Source organism: Dipodomys merriami, unplaced genomic scaffold (genome assembly GCF_024711535.1).
Source record: "Dipodomys merriami isolate MVZ:Mamm:240054 unplaced genomic scaffold, mDipMer1.0.p SCAF_13, whole genome shotgun sequence".
NCBI classification, from domain to species: domain Eukaryota; kingdom Metazoa; phylum Chordata; class Mammalia; order Rodentia; family Heteromyidae; genus Dipodomys; species Dipodomys merriami.
The window spans coordinates 20,609,475-20,630,935 of record NW_027202604.1 but is presented as its reverse complement, the minus strand read 5'-3'; the positions used below and the strand labels follow the sequence as shown (position 1 = coordinate 20,630,935).

The 21,461-nt window shown below is 39.0% G+C and overlaps 1 protein-coding gene and 1 long non-coding RNA gene across 3 annotated transcripts in view; one reads left to right on the top strand and one right to left on the bottom strand.

Annotated features, from left to right (window-relative positions):
• Positions 1 to 206: 206 nt before the first annotated feature.
• Positions 207 to 16,119, bottom strand: Cep15 (centrosomal protein 15). 2 transcript variants are annotated; one of them, XM_070018859.1, is made up of 6 exons: positions 16,025 to 16,119; positions 15,347 to 15,800; positions 14,787 to 14,839; positions 13,149 to 13,272; positions 2,709 to 2,783; positions 207 to 600 (listed from the first exon to the last, which is right to left on the bottom strand). In XM_070018859.1, exons 2-6 carry the CDS (start codon positions 15,419 to 15,421, stop codon positions 442 to 444), a joined length of 486 nt encoding a protein of 161 aa, XP_069874960.1. In that variant the 5' UTR covers positions 15,422 to 15,800; positions 16,025 to 16,119; the 3' UTR covers positions 207 to 441. The 2 variants fall into 2 exon arrangements, with proteins under 2 accessions (XP_069874960.1, XP_069874961.1); XM_070018860.1 differs by lacking the exon at positions 15,347 to 15,800.
• A 136-nt stretch (positions 16,120 to 16,255) lies between these two features.
• LOC138824721 (uncharacterized) overlaps positions 16,256 to 21,461 on the top strand; it is a 48,930-nt gene continuing 43,724 nt past the window's right edge. The window contains exon 1 of the long non-coding RNA XR_011371158.1: positions 16,256 to 16,281. This is a non-coding gene — a long non-coding RNA (uncharacterized lncRNA). The remainder of the gene's footprint in view (positions 16,282 to 21,461) is intronic.

The window sequence follows — 21,461 nt, the reverse complement described above, 5'->3', positions numbered from 1 at the left end:
TCTAGATCTATTTTTGATAACTATTATGTACAACAGCAGCCAAGTGTCACCATGTTTTTATTTGTTAAAAGGAACCATCTTGATCCTATACCTTTTCCCCACAATGTAATAGCTTCAAAGTATAGGTTCTAGAAAACTGATAACCAACCTCCTTACATGAGAATGGTTGTAAGTATTCTAAATGACAACACTGATTTCATACTTCATTGACTAAACATTAAACCTTTAATATCAGTTGTTAACACTTCAGTGGGGTTAGCAGAAAACAAATCTGTGACCTTGAAGTAGCACTAGGTGACAATCTAACATTTCTCAGTACATAATTATGTCTCTATTGTCATTTATGATACAATGTTCATGTTGTTATAGGGACATAGTCAATTTCAGAAATTATCATACTTGTCTACAAATGTTACATATCCAGCTTGTTAAATAGGTCTTTTAAAATGCATGTGAAGAAGTTAATTGCTTTGCAGCTTTCTTTTGAAGGTTGTTTTCTGTTTTATCATGATTTTCAACACCAGTGGGGTATGGTGCTCTTCCTAAAAGAAACTGTTTCCATTTGGGAATATATTCTTCCACTGATGCCCAGTAACGAGCCTGAAAAAAAAATACCCCAAAGTAAGACACCATATCAAGTGACTGAACTTGGCTCTTCATAATAGTCTAAATGTTTATTCACCTAAGCGCAAGAGTGCGCGTACGGGCACACACGCGCGCGTGCACACACACACACACACACACACACACACTCACAGATATAAGTAGAATACATTTCCTATACAGAATATTTTATGTTAATTTTAGAAAAAAATCTGGCTACTTACTAGTGTTAATTTTCAAATTTCTCAGTAAAACCAGAGCCTGGCAGAATTACAGGTTTTAGAATTTTATTGTGATTTTACACGCCCTCTTGTGGTCAACCTTGTGATAATTGCCAGCCCTATCATTTACAGTATGCATCGACTTGTTAAATATTTTCTATCCTACATCAAAATTACCCACACTGAAGTTATTACAGTGAAGTGATTAAACATGAAAACATTATTCACAATAGCAAATGATTTGACCTAGGACAAGATAAGAAATGTAAAGGAAATTTGCTTTTAGGTGTGTAAAAGCATACATCATAAATTAACTTTTATGAAAATATTTGAAGTCACAAATTGCCATTTTTATAAAAGTTGTATTATGAGAACATTTTATCAGTATCATTTAATAATAGTTTGTAAGTTGATGTCATGGTTTTTGTTTGTTTGTTTTACTTATTAGTTTTTGGTGCTGGTCTTGGGGCTTGAACTCAGGGCTTGGAAGCTGTCCCTAAAGCTTATTTTTGCTCAAAGATAGCACTCTACCACTTGAGCCACAGCTCTGCTTCCAGATTTTTACTGGTGAAAGGGAGACAAGAATCTCATAGACTTTACTAGCTTTGAACCACAGTCCTCAGATCTCTTCATCCTGATGAGCTAGGATTACAGGCGTGAACCACCAGCAAGATGTATATTAGTGGTCGGACTCTAGTGGTCTATAGGCCAGAGAAATTCATGTGGTTTTACCATTTCCTTTTCTGTGTAGGAACTTCCATGGTTTCTTAGGTGACAGCCCTAAAGAGTCCACAGTGATTTAGTGCTAACATTTCTGAGGGCATTTTACATTAGGTCAACATTAACAATTGTATTTTGGGAAATTCAGCAAATGAGGTAGCACTAGAAACACATAATTGTTCATTCTAAGCATTAAGAAGGTAACACAGCCTACACAGTTGAAAATGGTGTGAGGAATTCTGTGTATCTGGACAGCTATGCATGTGGTCTGAGAAACAGCCTGAAATACTTAAAATAAAGGTCATCCTGCTGTGCGAGACTAGCTAAGAAAAATGCCATCCAAGGCCCGTGGTTGGGGGTTTCTCTACCATTCACGGCTGGATTAACCCCTATTATGTAGGCCTTGTATGTGCCAGAGTAAAGTATTGGGGAATCAACAAAGAAAAAGACATGCCCAACGCACAACTTTGTACCAGAAGTTTTCTGTTCAGTCCTTGATCACTCCTTCTTATTACCCTAGATGACACAGAAAATTAAGGGGCAAATTCTCAGCCTTTCCTTTTGAGTCTATTCATAATCCTTAGTTGGGAAGAAAGAAAAATGGCATTTGAAAAAAAAGGCATTAAAATATAAAATGAAAATTTTCTATACATAGTAAATTCCCATTCATCACAAACATATTTGTGTACCAAATATGGCTTTTTTTTTCATGAGCCAGCTTCCCAATCTGTTCTTGAAAACGGAGCTAAATACAACAGACAAATGCTACACTATATTGTATGATAATATGTATTTAAGAATCCTTGGCTAGATTCTGGCCAAGGCACTGAATAAACCACTCCTTTGAACAGTTGTAACAAGAAAAGCCCTCAGCTTGGGCCTGCTCAAACCTTTGATTTACAGCAATCTTCAGTGGTTGTGATTTTAACAGGATAGTTGTGTCAAAAGATGAGGGGGAAGAGTATCTTGCCAAAATTTCCACTGGGTATAAATTTTGTTCATGCTTCTCAGTTACCACTTATAAGGTTAAAGATGAATCAAACATATCTTATTTCTTGTACTGACTGAGCAGAGCTGGGAAATGACACACACACACAGGATTGTTCAATGTCGACTGTACAGTTAGGACTGGTTCTCACTTGTTACTTATTCCTTTGGTCTCACCTCAAGAGAAAGCACCTCAGGCAGAGGATGTTGGTGAATCCTGGTCTGCAGAGACTTCTCTGCTGCTTCTATATCCTGTAACAGATACAGCATTTAAAAACTACAGCATTTCTATATACCACCAATGACACCTTTGCTGCCAAGGTCTGCATTCTACATCTCTGCTCTTGATACAGTTTGAGCTGATGGAGGCATAGTGAGTTAGAACTGATTATAGCTCAATTAACCCACTTCTAGTAAAGAGTACTGTTTGCTTGTTTTAAAAATAGAAAGGGGGTGTTACTTCAGTGTTCTGTCTTTTCACTTTGGATAGCTGGTAAGTGCTAGTAATTTGTCAAAAGCAGCTTTCTTTAAAATTGTTTTGAGCAGCTGGGTGTGGTGGTGCACACTTGCAATCCCCACAGTGGGAGGCTGAGGCAGGAGGAGAGTGAGTCTGAGGCCAGTCTGAGCTACACAGTAAAGACTGACTCAAAAACCTAAAGATGCAAAAATTGTCAGAGCATTAACTTAGTTTTCAAACCATCTAAAAGCATCCTGACAGATAAAAGAATCAAGATAGACCTGCAGTGTTCACCCTAAAAGCAGAGTCCTAATCTCTGCAGATGACCTGAGTGGTATATGAGTGGCATCCAGCTCATTTATTCAACACTCCATCTGTACATTTTATACAAATATTCCACAAATTTAAAAGAAGTTCAATGAATTGCCCCAGTTGTTTTTGACAAGGGCTCCCCCCCCCCATATTAGCTAGATGTCTGGGACTAACCTTCCATGTTAATTTTAACAGTATGTTTTATTGCTTGGCGGTATATCATTCAAGCCGATAGCATTCAAGTACCAGGCTTTAGTTTGTAGTTTAACTTGATAATGTGCATATTTCTTTTATCACTGCAGAAACACCACAGTAACTTAGCTCATAACTCGGTATAAATGTTACCTTGATAGATGCATCAAACATATGTCCAGAAACACAGGATTCTGTGTGCAATTATGAAAATATTTAAGGCTGTGTAAGAAATGGTTCCTCCATGTCAGCACCTATGTTGTCTGGTGCCACTTAACTATGTTTATCAAGTTCAGAGGCCTTGGTACAAAACCGGGGAAATTTTGTTTCTCCTTTGAGCTTAGGGAACTGATAGGAAAGAGAAAGTTCTCTCGATCCATGTACAACATTGGAGCAATCTAAGTCGAGGGCTGTTGGACAGACGGAGGGAGATGGAAAAGGGCGTGGGAGTAGGGTGTGAAGAAGCCAATGCTGAACAGGAGAAAAAAGACAGCAGATGGTAGCGGCAGAGCAAGGAATGGGTGTGAAATGTAAAAGGGAAAAACAGGAAATTCCCTAAAGGGACTCCCCAAAGTTGCACAACCATTAATGCACCTGCTGTCTAGAGGAAGGTGATTTGAAAAGAAAAAAAAAAAACACGACATTGATTTTGGGCTTAAAAACCTAATGTTAGCGTGTTTACTCATAGCAGTTCACAGTGAAGTTTCCAGTGAAAAAGCATTTCATGTCTATGCCCATAGATATAGAGAGCAACTAACTCATCTGTAATCTGAATAGACTGTACCACATTCGGAAAATTATTATTTTTAACTTTTGTAATCCAGTAGCCAAAACACAGAACAGTCATGCCTTCAGCTATGTTGGTATTCTAAGAACAGTCCCAAAGTTATTGTTGGTGGCGGAGCTAGCTCAGGTAGAGAGAATGTAGATGTTTTCTCTTGAAGATGAGAAAATGAAGATGCTGAGAATCACTTCTGAAGAGCAGATATGCAATCAAAGTGCACGTATGGGCAGGGCACATGATTTGGTAAAGCAGGAGGTCTGTGGTAAGACAAAGACTGTCATCTCCAGCATTTTGTCTAAGATGACCACTTCTCTGGAAGTTTTTCCTCATGTGATCTTTGACTTTCTTAGATGTTTTTGCTTATCTCTTATTCTTTCTAGTTCCCTCCCTCCACTCTATCCCTCCCTCTCTTTCTCTTTTTGGTACCAGTCCTGGGGCTTAAAATCAGGGCCTGGTCACTGTCCCTGAGCTGAGCCACTGCTCCATTTCCAGCTTTTTTGGTGCTTAATTGAAGATGAGTCTCATGGACTTTCCTGCTTGGTCTGGCTTTGAACTGTGATTCTCAGATCTCAGCCTCTTTAGAAGCTAGGATTATAGGTGCGCCACTGGCACTGTTTCTTTTCTTCAGTGTGGGTTTCTTAAGATTTGTGACATCTGTCTTCCTATTTTTACTTTATCTCCTTTCATGACTGTCTCTTAATATAGTCTCATCTAACCATTACTGTAGAAGATGACAACCTTCCTACCTTACCCCTCATTACTAAATACAACAAAGCCCATTTTCTTCCCACTGAATGGGCCCAATCAATGAATGGTGTTGGGAATTCTATTCTCCTAGATACCTCTTAGGTTAGTGACAGTTTCCTTCATCTTCAAATCTTCTTATTCTCTGCCAGTTAAAAATTTCAAAGCTCTCCAGATTGTTCTTGAGAATGCTTCTTCTAGCCTTTCCATTTCATTCCCACAGCTATTGTCTTATTACTGTACTTACTCAATTCAATGAGTACTTACACTGCTTATTCTGACTCATGCCAAGAGCATTTCTCTCTTTCTTTAGTTCAATCCATACCTGTCGAGGGATTAATTCATTGATGGAAAGAAGTACTTGAATTATATTCTTCCCTATGCTAAGAAAAATTGATTTAAATTTTTAAAAAATAATTTCAGTAGTTGTACAGAGGGGTTTCAATTCAACATATCAACTTATGAGTACAGTGCAAAGAGCGAAGAACAATGCAAAGACCTTCTTCCCTCCCCCACCCAAAACCCCAAACCCACCCAAAGCAAAACAAAAATGCTCTACAATTTGACTCCAGGATTCTGTAACAAGTTATATTCTAATACTTCTATAAAAGAATTTTTCCATTGACTATTATATATACTACTAGAAGATATGTACTATGTCCCACATGATCCTTATACAAGTGCAGGGCATGTGTTTGTAAATTCATTAAAAGAATAAATAAGATGTTAAAAGTTTCTTAAGTATAACCCGAAAGTTAAACTTAATAAAAAGGAGCCAAGATGAGGGGAGGGAAAAGGAAAAAGAAGAATGGAAAAAAGGCTACTTTTCTGACTAAACTTTATTACTGTTTTATAGATCTGTCACTCCACCATTTAATTTTTGATGAAGTTATAGAATGAATAAAGAATAACACTAAAACTTCAAAAACAAATAAAGCAAATTAGTTGGTGGCATAACTGTGGTCTTAAAAGCACAGTATTAACCAAACACTCTTAGCAAGATATCCCCTCTAGTAATAACAGAGTTATTACTAGGTATCTTAGTAAAAACCACTCTGGTTGGTATCATAGGACAAAGTATAAACGAGAGTCCCTCCTGATCCATGGTTTCCAACATTTTCCCTTCACACTATTAATGATGGCCTGAAAGTATTCAATAGAAAATTCTAGAGGCTGAGAGTATCTCTCAGTGGTAGAGATTACACCCTCAGCATGTACAAGATCTGGGTTCAGTTTCTAGCATATTTCATCCATACTAAATAATCAACTCCAAGGAAATCTTTTGACATCCCTCTCACCCTTGGGGTTTTGCAGAATATGTCCTGCAGATAAAGGGGGAGCTATTATACATAGTTATGTTGGTGTTGAAAAATTCTTTGGGAATTGAGATTTTTGGTGTGTGAAAAAGAGGCACAAAAATCAATGTTTTTAATATTCTTGTAATCTTGTAACTGAATTGGAAGTACTGTTAGAAGTTCTTATATTTTATCTTAAAATCTGAGGAAGTTGCAATAAATAGTCCTAGTGCCCAGATTGAGGGCTCTAAATATATTTCCTGCCAAAAGAAGACAGGGCTCCTTGAAGCAAAGACCAATTCCAAGTCTGGGCAGCAAGTCACCACAATAAGCCTGGAAGAACTCATCAGATTAGAAAGAAAAGAAACTCCCAAAACCTATTACTGTCATGATGCTTCCAACTGCTAAGAACAACTGAAATCTAAATGGGAATTGCAGGGCAGGTGGCTTCAGTCAGTCAGTGCCATAGGAGGCAGCAATCAGGAGGATCATGGTTCAAGGCTAGTCCAGGCAAAAACGTTAATGTAACCCCAATTTAACAAATAAACTGGGCGTAGTGATTACACTAAAGTGTACTCCCAGCTAAAATGGAGGCCACGAAGTAGGAGAATAATGGTCTGATGCTGGCTCCTGGCAAACAATGTAAGACTATATTTAAAAAATTAGTCAAAACAGCAAAAAAAAAAAAAAAGGCCGAGGGCATGGCTCAACACTAGTACAATCATTAAAAATCAGTAAGAACAAAAGTTTTAGCACCAGCGGAAAAAGGATCTCAAGTTCTAGACCAACCAGGGTTAGAGTGGGAGACTTTACAGCACATACAAGGCTTTGGATTTGTTCCAACACTACAAAACAAACAGAAACAAAAGATGGAAAAGGAATCAAGTAGTCAGTCAAGTTTTCCTTACTTGAACTACATTCTAGTGTAACCCAGTTATTAATGAGAAGGGATATTTTCTTTATACAAATAATCAGGATCAAAGAGGAATTTAAAAATTGGATACCACCCTTTGTGACCTCTAGGCAATGAACTTTAATGAGTGCCAACATTTAAAAAAGAAAAAGAAAAAAACTGTCCATCCATTCTGGAAGTGGTCTTCCTCAAAACATCAGACCTGAATCTGATGAGGCCTGTAGATGTATACTGTTAATACACTAGCCATTGGTTGCATGTGGATACTGGAATGCCTGAAATATGCTAGATGAAGATGTGCTTAACTGTAAAACACACATGGAATTTTAAAGGTTCAGTGAAGAACAATTCTTTTATAGCAAACACTTGCAGTATATTGTATATGCTTCTTAGGACAAATTAATTTCATCTGTTTTTTTGGGGTGGGAGTAAAGGATCAAACCCAGAGCTTTAGGTATGTTAGGCTCATGTTTAATTTGTCTCTATTGAAAGTGGGTACCTGGGCATATAATCTTACCTACCCAGTAGGTAGAAGTTGGGAGGAGGGTTTGGAAGTCAGTCTAAACAAAAGTTTGCAAGAACCCATCTTAACCTATAGCAATTGGGCTTGGCGGTACATGTCTGTCATCTCAATTACAAGGGAGATGTCAATAAGAGGATCATAATCCAGGCTGGCATGGTTTATTAGAAAAAAAAATAAAAAGGTGCCAGGTATTGGTGCTCGCATTTACTCGTAGCTCTTCAGGAGGCTGAGATCAGAGGATGGAAGTTCAAAGTCAGCCAGGTAGATAAGTGAGTGGCTCTTATCTCCAGTTAACCAGCAAAAAATGCTGTACTGGAGGCATGACTCAAGTGGTTAGAGTACCAGCAGTGAGTGGAAAGGCTTCAAGGCTCTGAGTTCAAGCCATAGTACCGGCACAAAAACAAAGGGCTAGCAGTGTAAAATGCCTGCCTAGCCTCAAGGGCCTGGGTCCAAACCGCAGAACTGATCCAAAAAAGAAGAAGACGGTCAGTTGAAAATTGTTACTGGTCATCCTGGATGCAGGTTGCTGAGGCTGACTGTGTGCACGAGCGTGCATACGTGAGGGCATGCGCAAGCGTGCCAGACCTAGGACTTGAAATCGGGGCCTGAGAGTTATCCTTGAGCTTTTTTACTCAAGGCTAGCCCTCTACCACTTGAGTTACAGCTTCACTTTTGGCTTTTCTTGGAGCTTATTTGGAGATAAGAGTCTCATGGACTTTCCTGCTGTGGCTGGCTTTGACTCATAATCCTCAGATCTCAGCCTCCTGAATAGCTGGGATTACAGGCACACACCAGTGGCACCTGGCTGCCGAAGCTCTTTATAACTGCCAAGCGTCCCATAAGGACTCAGTCAGTGACAGCACTCATTCTGTCTCTGATGTGCTTTAACAATGTCATATTCTTCGTTTGCCTGCAAGGTTTGTGTGCATCTTCTCATGGGTAAAGTCACTTATCACAGCCTTGCTTTTCTGGGTCAAATGAAGTTTTCTGGGAGGTGGTAGTGGAGAGGTCAGTTTTCCTCATAGAAGTGTTTATACAGAAACAAAATCCTCCCTCTTCCAAATGTCTATCCATTATGTTTGTTTTTTAATAAAGGTAGATACATTCCAATTAATACTAATAGAGGAAAAAAATCACTGGGCCTGTGCTTTAAGGTTCACTATCTTCTACGGCATTTGCTGACTTGAAGCTTGAGTCATCTTAAATGTATCCATATTTATTATTTACTAATAGGGTTAAATATTTGATAGAATTAGTTTCTTCTAGCACTCCTTGAAAAATCCTTTGGTTCTTTTGTTGTACGTTCTGTAATGGGGCTTGAACTCAGTGCTTTGGCTCTCAGCTTGTTTGCTCTGGCTGGCATGCTACCGCTTGAGCCATGTCTCTAGTGCAGCATTTTTTCTGATTAACTAGAGATGGTGTCTTGTAGACTATTCTGTTTATGCTGGCTTTGAACCTTGGTACCCTAGGTCTTAGCATCGTGGGTTTAGATGTGACTCACTGGAGGCCATGATATTCTTGCCAGTTTACTTTTTCAAACAAATTTACATGTATAAAAATTATGTGTTTTACAGAATCTAATGAACACTTTTCTGGGATTTAAAACAAAACTCTATAATGCTATGACAGGTAACGATAGAAAAATAAGAGTCTCCAATGTCAGGATTAAAGCATATCTCCTTTTATGTGTTCTTTTTTTTTTTTTTTTTGGCTAGTCCTGGGACTTGAACTCATGCCTGGACTCTGTCCTTAAACTTCTTTAGTTCAAACTAGTGCTCTATCACTTGAGCCAGCAGCTCTACTTCTGGCTTTTTTTTAAAAGTGATTTTGTGGAGATAATCTCACAAAATCCTGCCTGGGCTGGCTTTAGACCTTAGATCTCAGACTCCTGAGGAGCTAGGATTATAGGCATGAATCACTGAGACCCAGATTATGTTTTCTTTTAGTCCTACATTTTAGTGTAATAAGTGTCTTAACACTATCATGGATAACCCCTGTTAAAATATTATAATAGTTTTATCAGAAATGTGAATCTGATCTCTTATATTCTGTAATTATATGTATAGTTAACACTATTGATTTTTGTACCTTTAGTCCCATTCCCTCCCTCCCTCCATCCCTCTCCTCCCCCTTCCCCCAGCCTCTGTCAGTCGTGGGGCTTGAACTCAGGGCCTGGCTGTCTCTGAGCTCTTTTGCTGAAGCTAGCACTCTGCTACTTTGATCCACAGCTGAGTTTTGAGTGGTTAATTGGACAGTCTTATGGGGACTTTCCTGGTTCGTCTGGCTTCAAACTGTAATCCTGAGATCTCAGCCTTCCGAGTAGCTAGGATTACAGGTGTGAGCCACCAGCACCTGGCTTAGTTCATTTTGCCTTAATGTTTATTATGTTGGTTAAAGGATCTACACATGGTTAAATAGCATGTGGTAACAGAAGTTGTTCTTATTTGGTGTGTGAAGTACTTCTGAAGTACCTATCCTAGAGATAACCAATTCTTAACAATAGAGTAGTTTCCTTATCTTTATGGAAACAGGCCAGATTAGTATTTTTCATAGTTCTTAGAGTAAAAACTGAGCAACAGTGACAGGCTGATCAAGTGAGGCTTTGGGTCAAAGTCAAGTCCACTTTTATCTATTTTGTACCTTTGAAAATATATTAATGCTAAAAAATTTTGTCCAGTGTGTGGGTACCAGGTCTGTTCATTTCAGCTCTTAGAAAGATCAAGAGTTTGAGGCCAGTCTAGGATACATAGTGAGACAGTATCTAAATAAATAAATAAGCAAATTTCAAAAGTTGAAACATTTCAATGAGAATATAATGAATTATCCTTTGGGAGCTTAGTGGTAGAATGTGTATATAGCATGCATAAGGGCCTATGTTTAATCCTCACCCATATTCTTCCCCCCAAAGTCTCTCCCAATTCAAAATTCTGTAATTCAACCTTATTTTATCTTACTTTCACAATTGCTTCTATGTAGTATCTTCCAAATTTTAAAGAAATGAGAAGAAAAGTGGGATAAAAAAATTGCATTGACAATTATTCAGAATCTAAAAAAAATACAAGGAAGAAAGCACAACTAGCAGCAAGCACTGCATTTGCAACATAATAGGTGCTTAGGAAATGGTTATTAAAGGACTGGGCGGAAATGGGCAAAAATGTACTTGCTTCCAAATGGATAGCATGGTCTGGTGATAGATCACTTTATTTTCTTTAGCTTTTCTGGTTTTTCCCTTTGATAGGGAAAAAATAGCAACCCAAATTGAAGTTTCTCACAACTGTGAAGTCACCCTCATTATCTTCCTTCTACTTGGTACTCTTTGACTTCTCATAAGGTTACATCCTATAAATGTATTATGAGTTGCAAATATCCTGAGTGAAAACACATTTAACACACTAAACCTAATATACCCTGTTTTCAGCTACTGTTCTGAACTCTAACTTTGTTTTTAACACCACCTTGCATCATCTAAATGAAAACTTAATCTTTCTTAAACAACCACTTATTTCCTATGTAAGTGTACAATTTTCTTTTGTTCACTCACTTAGAGTAATATGTTGTCCTTACATATCAATTCTCAACTTCTTTTTTTTTTTTTTTTGGGTCCGGTCGTGGGGCCTGAACTCGGCCTGGGCGCTGTCCCTTAGCTCTTCAGCTCAAGGCTAGCGCTCTACCACTTGAGCCACAGCACCACTTCCGGCTTTTTTCTTTTTGCTTATGTGGTGCTGAGGAATCGAACCCAGGGCCTCAGGCATGTAAGGCAAGCGGTCTACCTCTGAGCCACCTTCCCAGCCCAATCAACTTCTTTTGATTCCCCAAACATATCCAACCTTTCTTCCAAGCTAGTTAGTTCACAGTTCTTTGAACATTAATAGAACTCCACAGTCCTTTGAACATTAATAGAACTCTTCAATTTCTCTGTTTTTGGCCTTTTTTATTTAAGAATCCAAGGGAATACCTTGCCTTCTGCCTAATCAATCATGGCTGAAGTCTTGGGCTTCCTATTTGAAGCCTCTTAGAGCATCAATATTGTCATATTAATGCTGCTTTGCTATTTATACTTCTTACTCAGATATATGACTTTGACATAAATCCAAGTCATAAAATTCATGTAAAACTTTTTTTGGAAAGATGGGACAAATCACTATACTCATAAAAGCTCTCAAAAATCTTTTTGCTCTTAATTCCTCATAGTCTCAAATGTCTCATTGCCTGTATGCCACGTAATTTAGTGTTTAAACTCAGTTAATAACAAGGATCTTACAAGGATCCTAATGTCAGCTAACCCTGTTATCTCCTGGAGAGTAAGAATGTTGATTTATACTTAACTTGGTATTCTCTACTGTTAGCCTCTGGGTATTTGTCAAACACTTGCTCATTAAGAGGAAAACATTTAAAATCAAATGTTACATCACTTGCTGCAGGTAGATAGCAATCTAGTCTTCTAATTTAGTTTTTCTAACTTTTCACAGCAAATTCCAGAATATCCTATATTTTCCATTTAAAAATAAATATCGCTAACACCATTGGGCAAGTAAGACATATGGCAATATAGAATGCTTTGGTAGCACTATGGCTGTGACTTAAATTACTGTAGATCAAACTGCCAGAAGCTGAGAAGATAACTGAATTTTCCTCTTCCTTTATCTCTAGTGAGGATAGAAGATAGCTGTATCATGCCTATCGATGAAAATATTTAACAATAAAAAACTGAAAGCACTGCTTTATAACTTAAATAATATAGTCTTACTACCAAATGTTTTAGTCATAGGATCTCTTGGAAGCTTGAATGGAAGCAAACTTTAGGGTTTTAATTATGGATGAAGCCACACAATTCTGGAAGCAAAGTATAGCAGGCAGCCAAAAATGTTACACATATGATTTTACTCCAAATGGGTACATTGGCCAAATGGTGAAGCCCTGCACAATCATACATTTTGACCACCTCCTCCATAACCATCCAAAGGAATCTTGAGAAATCTGTTATCATAGATAGGAGTTCTGTATGTTGATTATGGCTTCAGTAGGGCAAAATGAAATTGTCCTTGTTTCTCATGGTACCCTCAATAGTTCTGGATTGAATCTGAACACATTACAGCTTATGGTTGTTCAAGATCTTCCTTCAAATAAAAGATGGGAAATGGAAAGATATACCTTCTATTTCTTTGTGCACAAAGGTGACCTTACTATTCTTCCTGTAGTCATCAGTATTCTGGCTGATTGAAAAAAAAATTAATAAAAATTGACCTGTCATTTACTCCACTATCAGGGGTCCAAAAAAGATGCTGCTTCATTAATTCTATCTATTGCTGAGAACAAAGATATTAAGTCAAACTAATAAAATTAAGATGGTTTTGGAAAGATGGAAAAAAAATCTCTATATTCATCATAGAAACTTACCTTTAAAAGACTAAGGTTCCTTTTAAAAGCAGTTTCAGCTGCTGGCAGCTGAGATACCTTTTCTGTGTTTTTGTTTGCAGATTTATTCTTCATTTGTTGAAGTAGTATTAGTCTCTGTGATACTCTGAAAAAAGTGAAGATTATATAAACTGAAAAGAATTTAAGAAGTAAATGATCTTATTGACCAAAGCACAAAATAAGTTTTAATTGCATTAAACTTCAACTATAACCTATTTTCTTTGAAAGTTAATGAGTAGGTAAACTAACACGACAATGAAGACTATTGGTGATCCTCTAAGTTTCAAGTCAATTTGGATAAAATTATTTTCATTAACACGAATCTATTCTTTATATATACCATAAATACATGCTTCTCTTCTTTAGCCTCTGTGGTCTTTTGAAATTATTTTAGAGTGTTGAAGATATGTTTTAATTTTTGGTGAAAATGCAAACTGTAATACATATCTCCTTGTACACATAGTTATATATACCTCCCCACACACATACATTGATATAACTTGCTATATGAAACCTTCTGCTTAACACTTCAGTACCCCTGAATCTCATGTTACACATTTAGAATTGTGCTAAACTTCCATATGTTTGAAGAAGCAATAAAAATATTTTTTTCCTCTTTTTCCAAGAGAAAGATGATGGTTTGATATATGAGTGAGAGGCAGTGTGTATATATGCATGCTCACAACAAGGTAAAACAGTAACTAAAGAAAGATGGGAAAAGTTAAAAGTAAATTCTCAAACTATTTCATTATATATAATATACTTTAAAAGTTCTATGCTGGTCAGATGCTCGTTTTACAAGTTTTTAAGGGGCAGGGAACCTTTAATCTGCCAAGGGCCATTTGGATATTTATAACGTCATTTGTGGGCCATACAAAGTTGTCAATATAGACAGATGGCACAGGCAACTGACAAGAAGCATATGAGAAGTATATATGTCTGTCCTGTCATGTACCAAATGATTTTGAAGGCCTTCTAGGCTGGGGCCGGATGTTCCCACCCCTATAAGAAAATATGTCAGATGACTGAAAATACATAAATGGTATCCACACAAGTGGAATCCTTAAATAGTTGTAAAGGTTTTCAGAAAACATTGTTTTATCCTAGGCTTGTCTTGAAAGTGGAACTAAAAGCTGAGCTCTTTGAGCAGTTTTTTTTTTTTTTTTGTAAAGAAGTATCGTAGAGGCTTCAGGAAAGTCTCAGCTCTCAGAGGAAGAAGAAAATTGATTGAGGCCTGGCATCAGGGATTAAACCAAGTGTTGGATCTGTATCGATTACACACCCATGAATATGAAGTCAGCCCAGATAGGAGGCTTAGAGATATCTATTAAGTACCAATGTGTAGTCCAGAAAGGGAGAGATGAAAGGTGAGATTATTTAGAAATTAGAAACAAAGAGATACTGAACAATAGTGCCCTCTTAGTTGTTGTTAAGAGATAATGAAATTTCCTGTACCAACATCTCTTTAAGTGTGGTGCGAATAAAGTTTTACATAAAATTTTACATAAGTTTTTATGTAAGAAGGTAATACACATTTATGTACATAATAAAGTACTAATAAAGGTGTACTAATAGAGCCAGTACAACTCTGTATTTAGGTCATTCTTTTTCAAAACTTACATTTCTTCATGTCTTTTAGAAAGGCGAAATTCTTGAGCAAACAAGGAAGTCATCTTTGATCAAAAGATAAAAAGAACATATTTAAACACATTTCTATGTAGGATACATAACTTTGCATATGCCAGACTCATCCAAGAACACCAAGGTCAGGTAAATACATTTCACATTTTCTTCTCTTTAAGAAAACAACAACAACAAAATACCCCTCTAACCTTTATCAGAATGAAAAACAGGCAGTTGGTACCAGGAGTAGTGAACATTTTATTGTATCAACAGAAGAAAATCCACTCACAGAAACACCGTTCCTTGCGTGCACATGCACGCACGCTTGCACTCACACACACACACATACACACACACACAAAGGCAAATGAGTACGAGAACCAATTGGAAACTTCGTGGTCTTTTCTTTATTGGAAGACTGCCCAGTCCTACCATGCCTCTTCCAAACAAGTATTTTTCATGTGTAACTGTGAGGAAAAGCACAATTCTCACTCTACCCTGGCTGTGTTTAGATAAACCTCTTTTGGTGACACACCTTACATCAAAAGCAAGCTCACCTTGGCTAACAAGCCTGGAGCAGTACAGACAGGAGTCTGCCCTGGAGGTAGCCAGGTCTGAGGGCACACCACCATCGGGAGGGGCAGAGACCAAAGGGGCTTAATCCAAGAACAAGAGAGACAGGAATGGAATTTCCTTTCTCATCTCAACTTTCTGAAATTGCAGATTGTGTTGCCACCGGCTCGTTCTGATTGTCCAGTGCCCAGCGCGGATGGAAAGCCTGCGCTGTGCTTGGAGCCAGGGACTGTGGGCCGTGGCCTGGGGGAATGGGTCCTCCACGGGGTTTCCCCGGGGCCTGCCTTCAGCACCGAGGACAGCGCCGCGGCCCGGCCCGGCCCTCCAGGCTCTCCTTGGATACTTGGCATCTCAGATCCCCGCAGAGCAGGCCAGCCCTCGTCATTTCCTTTTCCTTTTTCCAGTTTCCTTTTGCCACGGGGGTCCCGGGAAGGCAGTCTGGAAGGAAGCCCAGAAAGTCAGGCCGGGGCTCACTTTTCCGTGACGCCAGCCCTGCGCACTCCACACGGATCCCTACGGAAATCCTGCCTTCGGAACCAAGGATTCGCACCGGCGTCAGCACGGCGACCACCCCAGCACTCCCTTTTCCCTATGAACAGAAACCACACACTTCGGAACTTTTCTCATCACCCCGATCTTCCCCTTAACCACCTCCTGCTCACCGGCTCTGCAGACTCCCGCGCAATGCCTGGGACTTGGCGCGCCGAGTGCACCTCCAAGGACTACCGGGAAAGGCGCTGACGCGCACTGCGCCTGCGCAGGGTGGAGGCTTCCGCGCTGGGAGGGGGCGTGGTCATGGCCCTCCGTGTGCGCACGCGCAAAGTGGTGATGACGTCGGCACCTCTATAAAAGGCGGGCGTCTGGCTGGCGGTGGTTGTTAGGCGTCGGAACTCCGAGGAGAATCCTGTGTTGTGTGGTGGTAGGCCGGGCGCGGGAGGGTTCCCCGAAATGTTTAATTTGAACCTCGGGAAGAACGTAGCTCTCCTCCAGTGAGCGTTAGAGTGCAGCCGGTTTTCAGGAAGCTAGAATGTTCCAGGTGTTTGCAGAACCGATCCGTTCAGCGTCTGGCAGAGCCCCCCGGTGCTTCGTGGGCTCTGAGGGGCAACATGGTGGGGGAAGGCCTGGGTGTCCGTGTCGGCGCCTGGATTATGCGCAGTATTTACTGCGTAAGTCCCCACGCTTCCCCAGTGGCTGAGGGTACCGTCAGCCCCATTTACCCAACAAGGAAACACATGGCTGTCAGTCACCCTCGGGTATAGATCTTCTTTTTAACAAATGCATTATCAAGTGGGTGTTCAGTTCCTTGCCGCGGGCTATGGATCCAGTGCATCTTGATCGGTGCCACCCCTTCCACTGCCCTCTCTGTGTCCCCCCTCCCATCCCTACCCTCAATTACATAGTTCAGTCTTTCTCCTCCCTCTGCTTGTAGGTTCCTCCCAATTGCCCCCTTAAGCATTGGCCACTAAGATGCATTATATTCTCTCTGCTTAGTGTACAGAAGAAGGAAGGAAAAAAAAAAATCAAGAGGCAAAACTTGCCTGGTGCCCGTGCCTCACGCCTGTAATCCTAGCTACTCAGGAGGCTGAGATCAGAAATTGACGGTTCAAAACCAGCCCAGGCAGGAAACTCCACGAGACTCATCTAATTAACTGTCTACCAGAAAACTCGAAGTGGAGCTGTGGTTCAAAGTGGTAGAGCTCTATCTTTGAGCGGAAAAAGTTAAAGCCCCTAGACGACAAAGCAAACAACAACAACAACAAAGAGGCAAAACTCACCGGGGATATTTAGCTGGCAGAGGGGATAGAACTAGAATTCCCACCCAGGTGTTTTAGTTCCCAGCATATCTACATAAGCCTTCTTGTCCATTTCAGGGCTATTGATTGATTTTAAGACTTCCTTTGCTTAGAAAGCTCCTTCCTCCTCTCCCCTCCCGGCTTAGGGCAGGTAAAGTTCCTCACATCTTTCAATGCTTCACAGCATTCTTCAGTGCCCCAGTGTAAGGGCTCCATGTCCTGCCTACTTTTCCTCCTGTTACATTTTTTCATAAGTCAGAGACATTACTTTATTATTTAAACACTGGTTTACCATTGAAATTCAAACTGGTTTTCCATTGTATCCTCAACAACTACAACTGGCTGGACCTGTAGATACTCAATGTTTGTGAATGAATAAATGAAACCTTCTGTCCTGCGAAATATCACCAAAATTTTGGAGAGCTGTCTTCAGTTGATAAGATCTGTCCAGTTGATAGACTATTCCATACCTTTACCTTAGTAAAGACAAACAACAACATAAACCTGACCTTGGGATAGTTCTATATACTAGGGATGAAATAGAGCTCTTGTCTAGTTAGAAGGCATTCATGTTTTATTTTTTGTATGAGTTTACAAATAAAGATTTTTGTTAAGGTAGTAATGGGTTTCATGAAATAGAATTTAGTGATTGCACATGAAAGTGTGTATGTTGCTGAAGACAAACTTCATTTGCCTCCTTGCTATGTGTAAGTTTACAGGGCAGCACAATTGGGACACACACTCTTTCAGCATTGAGCCCAACTTTTTGGGGTCATTGTCTGTCATAGCAGTGAATCAAGGAATAGCTTGCAACTGTTAGGAAAAGAGTAACCAGTAATATATTATAGGTACTTAAAGGTTATCTGAAGAGAGTGATAATTTAGAGCATCCCATAAAAAGTGCTCTGCTTAGAGACTATGACAGCTTGCTTTCTCAGGACTTATTTCACAGATGATTTGTTCTGTGAGACACCTGGCTCATGAGGAAGAATCTTTTTTTTTTTTTCCCCGTGAGGAAGAATCTGAAGCAATTGCATTGTATTAGTATACAGCTCCATTTTACTAGGTAAGCCTGAGTACTTTCTGAAGAGACATTGGTTGTCTAGAATGCAAAGTATTCTGACCATTCAACACCTGGCTCTTTGTGTGTGTGTGTGTGTGTGTGTGTGTGTGTGTGTGTGTGTGTGTGTGTGTGTGTGTGTGTGTGTGTGTGTGTGTGTGTGTGTAGTGAAGTTAATGAGTTCTGATTCCTGGACTTGATCTTGTACTAGATTACTGTAATTTACCCCCTTATTCGCATGCGCGTGCCAGTCCTGCAGCTTGAACTCAGGGTCTGGGTGCTGTCCCTGAGCCTCTCAGGCTCAAGGCTAGTGCTCTACCACTTGAGCCACAGTACCACTTCTGGCTCTTTCTAAGTAGTTTATTGGAGATAAAACAGTTTCATGGACTTTCCTTCCTGGGCTGGCTGCAAAACTGTGATCTTCAGATCTCAGCCTCCTGAGTAGCTAGGATTACAGGCATGAGTCATTAGTACCTGGCCAAAAAATTTCTTTACTAAACATTTTTAAGGTGTGAGAATTTAGAATCTGGCTGAGCACCTCAGATATACCCAAAAGTGATAGAGGGTATTGTCTGATTTGATGAAGTGACTAGTATGTATTTCGTGTTCCTTCTGTACCAGGTAATTGGCATCATTTCCTCACCTAATAGTAATAACAGCACTATGAACCAGGGTATTGAACTCTTCTTCTAGTTGATAAAATTGGGGGTTACTGATTATATTGCTAGCAAATAAATGCGTTTGTTTTGTCCCAATAAACAAAACAAATTTTACTTTTCTAATAGAAAAGTCTAAAAAAAACAGGAAATTTCTGGCTATAATTAAGGAGTACAGGATATTTGAAACTTCTGTTGTTCTGTTCATGCTAATGAGATAGCTGTTGCACTTGCTTTTTGGTGGTTCTCAGTTAATGTCCCATTGGTGCATTGCCTTTGGGGCTATAGGCAGGCAAGCTCATCTGTGGCCAGGAAGCTCAAAGACAGCACTCATTTTTTTTTTTCTTTTTCTTTGCCTATAGCACTGCCTGCTTTTTTTTTTTTTAATTTTTTTTATTGTAAAGATACTATACAGAGGGTTACAGTTACATGAGTGAGGTAATGAGTACACTTCCACTTCCTCTTGAACATTGTTACCCCCTCCATTGTTTTCCCCCTACCATCCCCTCCCTCCCTCCCTTCCCCAAGGTTCTTTTTTTTTTTTTTTTTTGATTGTGATTAAGTGATTACATGATTTCCGGAAATTCACAGTATTGTGGAATAATGATGCTCATTTAAAGTCACAAGTTCATTCTAACTTTCCTGGAGCAAATTGTCTATCACAGTCTGTAATATATAACGGTGCTCATATGTTATATACCATATATGTGATCAGCAGCATGGGGATATTTAGTAGTGGTTCAACCAGATGAGTGGGAGTTCTTTGTTTCTTAAGTCCTGTTAGTTTTGTCATATCACCTAACATTTTGGATTCATCATCCACTTATCAGGGAGACCATGTACTGTTTGTCTCTTCGTTCTTGGCTTACCTCGCTCAACATGATTCCTTCTAGCTCCATCCATTTCCCTGCAAATGCCATTATTTTGTCATTTCTAATGGCTGCATAGTATTCCATTGTGTATAGATACCACAATTTTTGGATCCATTCATCTGTGGTGGGGCATCTAGGTTGTTTCCATATCCTAGCTATTGCGAACAGGACAGCACTCATTTTAAGTCTAAATTCTATTGAGAGAATGCCTAGAGAGCATTTTGGAAGACTGAGGTGGACTTTGGGAAATGAGTAGAAAGTGGACATGTGTTTTTGTGACTGGATGTGTCAAATAGCAGGGAAATATAGTGTGAGTGTGCCAGTATATCTGGGGTGAGGAATAGGGTAAAAGAAACAGAAGAGTAGTTCCATTAACTTTCCTAATTTTGATTTTTTTTATTGTGAAAATACTGTACAGAGGGGTTACAATTACATGGGCAAGATAATGAGCACATTTCTTATCAATCATTGTAGCCTCCTCCTTTGTTTCCCCTTCTCATCCCTTCCCATCCTCCTCCCCTCCCACCATTTCCAATCCTCCTCCCCCCCACCAAAGTTGTAAAGTTTGTTTTTCCACATAACGACTTGCACATCTCATTGTTTCAATGGATCCACCTGTATCCCTACTTAAACAATTTGTTTTTTTCCCTTCCCCTCCTCAAATTATACCAACCTCAAATACAGGGAAAGCACCAGAGAAGTTAAAAATGGTAGGTTAGCAGTAATAAACAGGTGTTCTGAAGGAGGTGAGGTAGGCAAGTGGAGAATAGAAATAAGGATGGGAAAGGAAGGGTTGTTCATGAAAATGGGAGGACAAGGTTTGAGGAATAAAATATAATTTAAAAGAATCATTGGTTACATTAAAGATTACAAGTTGCTAAAGTCCATTCTGTTACACTATGTGCAGAATTCATCTTTTTAGATTCCCTTTGTGTTTCCTCTGGGTAGTCAAGTACTTATGAAATAACCTATAGCTGAAATGGTTTTGATTTTTCTTTATTCCAGGCATTTGGTAAAATAGCTTCATTAAGTGTATATCTGTTTTTCTTCACTTTGAAATAAAAAATCATTAGATTTTTACTTCATTTCATATTGGTATTGTCCATTTTACTATGAGAAAACATTCTACACTCAAAATGTATCTGAAATACTTTAAATTAGCCCTTGATAGATTTTGACCAAGAGAATTTATGACTAGGTATCTTAGGAGCTCTTGTTACTTAGTGAACTAGGTGCCAATCTAGGTCCAATCAGATAAAATGCTGCAATAGAGAGATTATTATCACAGCTGGTTACCTGTGTTGTAGACATTTTTGGTTGAGATAACAAAATCTTGCAGACAAAATGATGCTCAGTCTTAGAGATTTTCAAGGAGAATTTACATATGCTTTTTAACTTTTTGGTTCTAAAATTTAATAAAGTATTAAGATTTTTGCACTGAAATTGCATTAGTAATTCTTAGGAGATCATTTGTATGTTGTTTGCATGTATGTATAATGTTCATCTTCCAAATACCAGTAATTTAAAGTTGAAGCAATCTTTTTGTTTTAAATTCTCTAGTTTCATGCATATATCTATATCTATATCTATATCTATATCTATATATCTTTCTACATCTTTCTATCTATCCATCTATCTATGTCTTGATTTCCCACTGGCTCTCCATATATATTCACTAGTCTAACTGCTTATTTCAGGCTTTCTTTGATGTAGGCATTT